Raw genomic sequence first — 10,300 nt, forward strand, 5'->3', positions numbered from 1 at the left:
TCCTGCCCATGTGCTGTGGGCTTAGCCCAAATTACAAATGTAATCGAAATAAGAATAATGGGGGTATGGAATAATTCACATAAATTAAATAAGATCTTCAATAAAATTCAGATACATACTTAGGCCGAAAGTACACTATCATATGTTTATCATAGGTCTATATGCCTCCCTTTTTCTCCAACGTGAAGAAAAAGGACGGCATGTTGCCTATGATAATATCATATTTCTATAATAAACATATGATAGTGGACTATCGGCCTTAGGTATTTGCTTTTTCCTTTCGGTTCACAATTCACATTCATCGACGACAATTTTGATACATTTAAATTCGGAACGGGACGTATTAGCGGAATTTTGGAAATTGCAGTTTCTTTTCCTATCTAAGACAGGCCTACAGAACCCCGAACCAGCCTTCACGGAACACGCTGTCCCGGCCCGCTCCGGGACGTTTCTCACGCTGCCCTGTAAGCAGCACGTCCCAAACGGCCGCAATCAATTATATTAAACGTGATAATTTTACCTTTTTAACCTTTTTTCCTGCGTTTTTTGTGCGTCCGAGTTTTGTAGTTGACAGACAAATTATACGGCCGTTACGCCTCGTATTGTTTACTATCGGAATTGTTATTTGTGGGCGTAATCTAATTTTGACAGGCTAGGCGTAGGAAGGAATTATGTGCACCTATTTTATGTCCGTATTTGTTCCTGTCGTTATAATCAAGTTACCTTTAAGTACTTACGTAGTTAGGTACCTACTTAGGTCACTTTAGATACCTAGATCTAGTTATGTTATGTCATTGTTTGCGGTTTGTGAATGACTGTGAATATTGTATTTATATACATCTACTTAGCTTAACTTTAATGGTAACTACCATTTCCCTGCAACAGAAATGAACGTTTCAATAAACACTAAAGAATATCATTTTTGCACGGAAACTATCTGAATTCAAGGAAAACATCTTACTTTGTAAACTAAAAACGCGCGCTACGATATGACGTTTATTTTTTTTTTTCAATAAAAAATTTAGGTAATCATAGACAAAATCCAATAACCCACCGGAAATAACTAGAGTACGCACTGTCATGAAAAACGATCTTTTTAGGGTTCCGTAGTCAACTAGGAACCCTTCTAGTTTCACCATGTCTGTCTGTCTGTCCGTCCGTCCGTCCGTCCGTCCGTCCGTCCGTCCGTCTGTCCGTCCGCGGATAATCTCAGTAACCGTAAGCACTAGAAAGCTGAAATTTGGTATCAATATGTATATCAATCACGCCAACAAAGTGCAATAATAAAAAATGGAAAAAAAGTTTTATTAGGGTACCCCCCCTACATGTAAAGTGGGGGCTGATTTTTTTTTTCATTCCAACCCCAACGTGTGATGTATTGTTGGATAGGTATTTAAAAATGAATAAGGGTTTACTAAGATCATTTTTTGATAATACATATTAATATTTTCGGAAATAATCGCTCTTAAAGGAAAAAAAAGTGCGTCCCCCCCCCCTCTAACTTTTGAACCATATGTTTAAAAAATATGAAAAAAATCACAAAAGTAGAACTTTATAAAGACTTTCTAGGAAAATTGTTTTGAATTTGATAGGTTCAGTAGTTTTTGAGAAAAATACGGAAAACTACGGAACCCTACACTGAGCGTGGCCCGACACGCTCTTGGCCGGTTTTATTTTTTCTGATGAAGCCTTAAGCCCACTTCAGATGGAAACAATTTCCCGCGCATCTGATTTGTACAGCGTGGAAAAAAGTTAAAAAAAAAATAGAATTTAAAGTGGTGCATCGTCGTGTCGTCTCATTTTGTCACACAAATGAGTACTAAAGGAATCGGAGAGACGCTCTAGTTTCACCATGTACATTACGGTCCATATAAACGATAATTTTTACGGATATTTTCACGTTCACAGCATGTGGGGCTCAGCGTCGCTACGTGCCCGACTCTGCGCGGGCGTCGCCCTGGCTATGTCACTGTCGCTGGGCGCTACACGGCGGGAACCTAAGGACCCTGACTCCGACATCTCGCTGTGGATAGATGAGCGACAAGTTCGCATGTTTAGTGGTAAGTCACTGTTGTTGTTTCTCTGGTTATGTCGTTGTCGCAGGATGCAACTCGGCGCGAATCTTAAACCCTTACTCCGATATCCCGCTGAGGATAGATGAGAGACAAGTTCCAATGTTTAGAAGTAAGTTACTAAATGTTCGTGTTGCAAGTAGGACCCCGACTCTCTCTATCTTTCGTTGGACTGAAGATCAAAAATTTGGCACTAACTTGGCGTAAGTACGTAACGTAGGTTGGTATCAGGAACCAGGGTTTGTATCAATAGTATCAACACACAATGAAAATGCAGACTTTATATCAATGGATATCTCACTTACTCCAGTTTCTTTTATCAGTAATGCCATAAATAAAGGCACTTTCATAACATTATGATTAAACGTGATTTATGCTCAGAGTGTATGTACCTATTGAGCTGGGTTATAAAGCGTCAATGATTTACAATTTACCAGAATATATCGCAAAATCCCCAGTCACTGTTTAAATTACAATATTCCTTATCCATTTAGTTTAGGTACCTATATGTATATTGTGGTAATAATAATGAGTAATCATAAAAACCTCTATTCCAGGTATATCTATGCAAGTATTCGCCATCCTCAACGGGCGCATCCCACAGTACATCCTAGACCCGCAGTTCTCACACAAACTGCCCACCATCCCATCGGAAGTTAGCTACGTCAACTTCACATGGAAGTCGCGCAAGAAGTACCACTACCACTTCGATATACTCACCAGCTCGGACCCCAAGGTCCTGAAGCCACCAGTGTTGAGTATTAAGACGCAGGGACGCGTGCCTTCTAAACGGCCTAAAGGTGAGAATCTATCCTTAGGTCTTGGCGCTTTCAACCAGCGAGTCAAAATAGCAGGACTTTTTCTAATTACTTATCTGATTAGGTAGATATGCCAGCGATTGCTGAATGTAGAATATGAAGGGTCAAGTAAGGACTCAATTACCTAGCTGATATAAGGTAAGGACGGCGGGAGTGTAAGTAGATTCAATTTAAGGACTTAGGAAGCCAGTAGTAAATAGTATGCTAAAAATAAATAGAGAAAATAGAGAGCACCATAATACGCACACGAAATTACTGCACAAATCAATGCCTGTTTAAGCCCAATCAATCAGTCAATGCCGACAGTTGAAGTATTATGCTGTCACCAACTCACCATAATGGGTGAGCATTGATATACACCAATTTGATCAGTGATTGATGGACGTCTGACTGATATTACATACAAGGAACCCTTTGTATACAAATAGATGGTTAAGTATTCGCAGAAAATTGATGTCGCATATACCGAACCACCTACTTCTATAACATCTGCCAGTAATTCGTAGGCTCAGCGACCCAAAATGAACTTTGCTTCCGATAACGACAACGCCACTTTTCTCGGTCCACAAATGTCGCTGGAGAATAGAAGCGGATCGGTATTTGTCTTCTTATAAATCTTTAATCATAGTTCTATGTTCTCTAACATCTCAATGTCCGCTTGTCCACAGAATTTAGTATATTTTTGCCATGCATGGCGAACAACAGTGGCGTGGCCACATTTGAAATAGGCCTAGTGCTCAAGCACGGCCGGGGCATACCGCTAAACGGCACCCCTCTCAGACTTAGCCTAAAAAAGGAATGCGCACAGAGAGGTGTGTATTTAGAAAGGACAGGTATTGTATCGCCAACGCATTTTTAACACTTACTCGCCTGCGGTTTTGAGCTTGTTGGGATCATTGGTTGCTTTTGTACTCTCCGTCTTATGGTATCGGGTTTCTATTCGACTCGCTCTTATTGCTACCTATGTTTAACTATGTTGTCGTGATAAAGTTAGGCGAAACTAAATTAGCACCGATTTTTATAGCCGTGGCTGTAAAAGAAAATTTGAAGAAAATTGATGTGATATTATACGAAAAGTTTACGTAATAGTCAAATCGTCATAGATGTTGATACCTATCTAGTAACTAGTTGCTATAAATGAATGAGGAAATGAAAACCCAATAATATATCATAAGAAAAACCCAATATTTCAAATGCTTCGCAATTTATAACTTGAGATAAAACATATCACCCTCTTAACGAATCTAATCAGCAACAGATTTGAACATGACAATGACGAGACAATTTTATAAATTATTTACAACGACGACCCAACAGGAACAAAATCGCTGACGTATCGCTTACTTTACTATTGAATTCTTTTAATTAACAGTACTTACTTTTCAATCATGATAGCTTATTAATTTTGCTTTATTTATGTGAAAACGGCCCGAACCCAAACCGTAAATTACTATTATGTAGGATCACATGGCTTTAGATAAAATACTAGAAAAGTAAACTAAAAATTGGTCCAGTGTTTTTCGGTTTAGCTGCCTTCTAACCAAATGGTACTCTGCCTCTTTTCATGATTAGTAACAGTACAAACGTATTGAACAGGTACATTGAGCTGCAAAAGTGCATGGTGAATTTATGAATCAATTCATTCATAATTTCTCCATGCAATTTTTCAGCTCATTGTACCTAACTCTACATGACATGTAGAGAGAACGTATTTTAAATTGGTTTAATACAAACTGATATTAACATTTCATCAATCGCCTTCTAATAACTACTAATAATTACCTAATTAGAGATAATTAAGCTCGAAAATTAAGTAATCAACGCTGAAGTTGATTTCATTATGTCATTTTATCGTATTATGTCCAATCGCATGGTGTTGTTTAAATTACGTATTTTTTTAAAGAATAAATAATATGTAATTAGTAAAAATACTAAAAAAAGTTTTTTTCTTAGCCTATTGGACTGTCCCACTGCTGGGCAAAGGTCTCTGTGGCTCTCCATAATATTATTTCGAGATATTTTCAGAAAATGTCTAGAGACTTGGTTTTTGTATTTTGTTCGAAAGATAGATTTATAAATGACAGTGAAATTTGTTGGTCCTTCTAACCGGATAATTACTTAACATACATACAACTTAAACCTGGTTGGAATGACCATTGGCACCATACATTCTAGAAAATACTATGCAACTTAATTTTTTGTGTCAACCCATTAGGGTCCAGCAAACGAAACACAACATGTACCTAGTAAGAGTGATCGACAGGCACAATCACAATGCTTCGTTGTGGTTGCGCAAGAGTTTGTCATGGCTTAGCGGCCTGATAATACCCAGACTATCCCATTCTACCAAAGGGCTTACCGCGAACACATCGAAAAAGTTCCCAAATCGCCGGCACCTTTCTCAATAACTCTAATTAATCTGCCGGCTCCGCGGTAGGCCCTATATCTACGCCCGTTTTGAAGCTATTGTTCCCCAGGTCCCAGTCCCTGTGACCTAACTAATAATACATTTACGGTGGGTGCCGTGTTTGTGTTCCGAACAATGCGGCGCTGGACGTTTATGGGCGTATTGTGCGTTTTACGACCACTTACTGTTCTCGCCGATTACAGACATAACAATTTTATATTGCGTCTTTTATGATGGTTTGTTATTGGCGCTAGTTTCGTCTCGCCTCGTGGTGGGAATTCCGATTTGCGGTGATAGGATAAGTAATGTTTTAAATGGTTAGTGTCATAGTTATTTGCCATTGTTTTAACGACTACAAAAACAAGAGTTATGTTTTCAAGCATATGAATGAATGTCACAAGACACTTATTTCACTAGTACCGTTCAGGCGGCGCGTATTCATATTATATTCGGACTATTCGTCTCATATATTAAGTAGGATTGACATTGAAATAACAGTTTAAATAGCGTATTTTAGCGCTAAAATATATGAGTCAAGATATTATTATTATTTTTTTATCAAGTAGTGCAACTAGCGCTTAAAGTAGTCGTAGTTTAATTTTTTTATTTGACAATGTCGTATACTCTAGCCACTGAAACTTGGGTTTAAATTCTGGTATGGGCATTCTATGTTTATAAATTTATAATACGTAGGTAGTGTGGTTAAGTATTATTATTCGTTTTTATAACGAGAAATTAAATAAAATACGCCTACATTTATAAATGTCCATTGCTGCATTGCTCAATGTACTAATCGAGTGAAATACTTAAGCATAACTTACACAGTTACCCCACTGGTGCGAATCCGCACGTCGCTCCGGCGTGTGAGTAAGATATCGCTATGCTTGTTAGATAGTTATATCTCGCTCGCACACTCTAGAGGCATGCAGGTCCGTAGCCAATGGGAAGACCGCCTTAACCCTTGCCTTATTTTCCGGACTATCGCCGAGAGCGCGGATTGGTCGACCGCGGTGCCTCTGCTCACAGAATTTGCGTTTTTAGGTTGGTACTGCTTGCTTTTGTTTTTTGTTTTGGGGTTGGCAGTTCAATTTTTAATGAACTTTCAATTGTTTGCCTCAGAGGACGCTTCCTCCTGTACTAGTTGGCCACGCCACAGAGACTACGTTTATATACAACTGTGTCACTATGAAATATGGATTATTAGCGCTGAAAATTGAACTGCTGACCCTACCAAACCTTGCAAGTTATGGGGCTATTCAGCTACTGTGTATACGAATAACTTGTCACGAGTAAACTATCATAAGTATTTAATTATTGGCTCACAGCAATTTTGGTAGCCTCCAACATTGTAAGACAGCAGTAGTGACGTTTATATAAAAATAGAAAGCGATAACGCATGCTTTTCAGTGTTAAATATTTGGTAGTTACCATTATCCTGCTAAGGCTCAGTTAAACAACAAAAAAAATCCTCAATTGGTCAGTGAAATTTCCATCTATAATGTATGAATTTTCAATCTATAGTTAATTATGGTTTATTTGAAAATTAGACTAAACGAAAACTGTTAAAATTTAAAACTATTTATATTTTATTGAACTTAATTAATCATATAAATAAGACAGTGAGTTTTAGGAGGATACATGTACTTGTGCCCTTGTATAAATAATTTCCTTGTTCCCTGTTTATTCACTTCGCTTATGTTACGTTTTGCATATTTCGCAGCCATATAGTTTTCTTTATTTTGTACTCTTACATGGCTTTCAGGGCTATGGTTTCTTCTTTCTATCATCATTATTACTCTCATTACCACTCCATTATCTTCACTGTCACCAACATTCACACTAACAATTTTATCCAATCACAGGGCCGGATCCCGAGTGCGACAAAAAATGCGCCAATCAGGGCTGGTGCAACCACGAGAAGATTTGCCAATGTCCCGAGGGCTATATGGGGCAGCACTGTCGCACGGCGCTGTGTTACCCGCAATGTATGAACGGAGGGAACTGTACTGCACCAGGAGTGTGCTCTTGCCCTGCTGGGTACCAGGGATTGCACTGCGAAGGAGGTAATGTATACCATATCTCTAGTGGATAAGGTTGTTTACTATGAAACTTATAATGCCCAGTGGGCTATATGGGGTGTCGATGTTGGCGCTGTGTTACCCACAATGTATGAATGGAGGGAATCGTACCGCGCCAGGAGTGTGCCCTTGCCCAGCTTGGTACCAAGGACTTCACTGTGAAGGAGGTAATGTATACCATATGTCTAGTGAATAAGGTTGTTTACTATGAAACTTATAATGCCCAGTGGGCTATATGGGGTGTCGATGTTGGCGCTGTGTTACCCCCAATGTATGAATGGAGGGAATCGTACCGCGCCAGGAGTGTGCCCTTGCCCAGCTTGGTACCAAGGACTTCACTGTGAAGGAGGTAATGTATACCATATGTCTAGTGGATAGGGTTGTTTACTATGAAACTTATAATGCCCAGTGGGCTACATGGGGTGTCGATGTTGGCGCTGTGTTACCCCCAATGTATGAATGGAGGGAATCGTACCGCGCCAGGAGTGTGCCCTTGCCCAGCTTGGTACCAAGGACTTCACTGTGAAGGAGGTAATGTATACCATATGTCTAGTGGATAAGGTTGTTTACTATGAAACTTATAATGCCCAGTGGGCTACATGGGGTGTCGATGTTGGCGCTGTGTTACCCCCAATGTATGAATGGAGGGAATCGTACCGCGCCAGGAGTGTGCCCTTGCCCAGCTTGGTACCAAGGACTTCACTGTGAAGGAGGTAATGTATATAGTATGAATTTTCCGAGATGAACTTTTCGCTTTAGCCGTAATCTGTTAAACAAAGGCCTTTGTGTCTATTGTTGACGGCGGCTAACTCCCGTTTAAACGGCACGTGCTATAGTCTCAGTGTAGTTAAAAAGCAACTATCGCAATAGTAATAACTGTAATAAGGTTCAAATCCATAAAAAGCCCTTTCGGAGATAACACGTTTTGTCATCTTCAAAAAAAGTTACCTGCATACTGCAAACTGTTTAATAAATTTGAACCTTATTGCTATCATGATAGTTGCTTTTTAACTACACTGAGACTATAGCACGTGCCGTTTAAACGGGAGCTAGCCGCCGTCAACAATAGACACAAAGGCATTTGTTTAACAGATTACGGCTAAAGCGAAACGTTCATCTCAGAAATTTCATGATATACCATATGTCTAGTGGATAATGTTGTTTACTATGAAACGTATAGCCCAGTGGGCTATATGAGGTATCGATGTTGGCGCTGTGTTACCCACTATGTATGAATGGAGGGAATAGTACCGCGCCAGGAGTGTGCTCTTGCCCTGCTGGGTCCCAGGGATTGCACTGTGAAGGAGGTAATATGCATAAGTCTAAGGCTGTTTTCACATTATCCGATCCGATATCGGATGTCGGAAGGATTTCAATAGAAATAGAAAAAATCCAAGATGGCGCCTGCAATGTATGGGATATCGGTCCGACATCCGATATCGGATCGGATAATGTGAAAACGCACTAATACGGAAATAATCACGGAAAACGGTGATCATGATATTCACGATGCATGCAAAGAACTGCGTCGAAATATCGGGAGCTCGACAAAAATCAAAAAGGTAATCACGGTCTATATAAGTCTAATGAAAATAACCGTGAATCATTCAAAACTCTTTAAGGTTGTCTGTAAGAGATCGCTCTTTAGCGATAAGACCGCCTGAGACCATAACTAATTAAAGTTTTGTGCTTAATTTTTTTGAAGTCATCTTGTTATATTGGTGAGTAATAAAGAATATTTGTATTGTATTGTAACTCGTAAAGTCAGTACCGGGATGTGATACAAGAAAGAGCTAGAACAGAGATAAAAAAACCGGCCAAGAGCGTGTCGGGCCACGCTCAGTGTAGGGTTCCGCAGTTTTCTAAACTACTGAACTTATCAAATTCAAAACAATTTTCCTAGAAAGTCTTTATAAAGTTCTACTTTTGTGATTTTTTTCATATTTTTTAAACTTATGGTTCAAAAGTTAGAGGGGGGGGGGACGAACTTTTTTTTCCTTTAGGAGCGATTATTTCCGAAAATATAAATATTATCAAATAACGATCTTAGTAAACCCTTATTCATTTTTAAATACCTATCCAACAATATATCACACGTTGGGGTTGGAATGAAAAAAAATATCAGCCCCCACTTTACATGTAGGGGGAGTACCCTAATAAAAATTTTTTTGCCATTTTTTGTTTTTGCACTTTGTTGGCGTGATTGATATACATATTGGTACCAAATTTCAGCTTTCTAGTGCTAACGGTTACTGAGATTATCCGCGGACGGACGGACGGACAGACAGACATGGCGAAACTATAAGGGTTCCTAGTTGGCTACGGAACCCTAAAAAGGAATGAGGTACGCTACAATTACTATGGTGTTTCCATTTCCAATGAGTTAGGGTTTTACTACGCTACGAAAATGAAACAAAGATTAAATGCTGCAACTTTAATATCACAACATTATGACTATAAAAATCTACTCGTCTACCCTTAATTAGACATGGATACTAACATATAATGTGAAACTGTTGAATTTTCTTATGTGAAAATAATAAAGTTCTATGGAAAAATCTTAAAACTTATTACAAAGCGGTTTATACCACCTATTAGAATATATTAGAGAAAGAAAATCAAGAAAGCGTGAGTCGTAATTAGAGAATTAAAAAAGATAAGGCCCATTTAATGGCCATAAGATCCAGTCAGAGTTAACCATTTGTACACCAGACAATCTTCCCCGTTATATCCCCCACCCCTCCCCCCGATGCTGGTACCACTCCTTCGATGTTGGCCGACGATATCAGGGTCTACGTTGGGTCCTCTATGAGGGTCTGGATCTGGTCTTTCTAGTACTCAACTATAATAGTTTAGATATTAGAATTTGTTTATGGGACAGTCGGTAGGATTTCAAAATAATAAATAAATATTGGGGGACACCTT

The 10,300-nt window shown here is 39.0% G+C and overlaps 1 protein-coding gene across 3 annotated transcripts in view; it reads left to right on the top strand.

Moving 5' to 3' along the window:
* LOC125225845 (protein shifted-like) overlaps positions 1–10,300 on the top strand; it is a 29,047-nt gene that overhangs the window by 9,764 nt on the left and 8,983 nt on the right. For 2 of the 3 annotated variants that reach the window (XM_048129712.1, XM_048129713.1), the window contains exons 2-5: positions 1,909–2,060; positions 2,630–2,872; positions 3,559–3,723; positions 7,160–7,360. In XM_048129712.1, the coding sequence (XP_047985669.1) occupies positions 1,910–2,060; positions 2,630–2,872; positions 3,559–3,723; positions 7,160–7,360 (760 nt within the window). In that variant the 5' untranslated portion in view covers position 1,909. The remainder of the gene's footprint in view (positions 1–1,908; positions 2,061–2,629; positions 2,873–3,558; positions 3,724–7,159; positions 7,361–10,300) is intronic. The other variant, XM_048129715.1, reaches the window with a different exon arrangement.

The sequence above is a fragment of the Leguminivora glycinivorella genome, chromosome 4 (assembly GCF_023078275.1).
Source record: "Leguminivora glycinivorella isolate SPB_JAAS2020 chromosome 4, LegGlyc_1.1, whole genome shotgun sequence".
In the NCBI taxonomy this organism is placed as follows: Eukaryota; Metazoa; Arthropoda; class Insecta; order Lepidoptera; family Tortricidae; genus Leguminivora; species Leguminivora glycinivorella.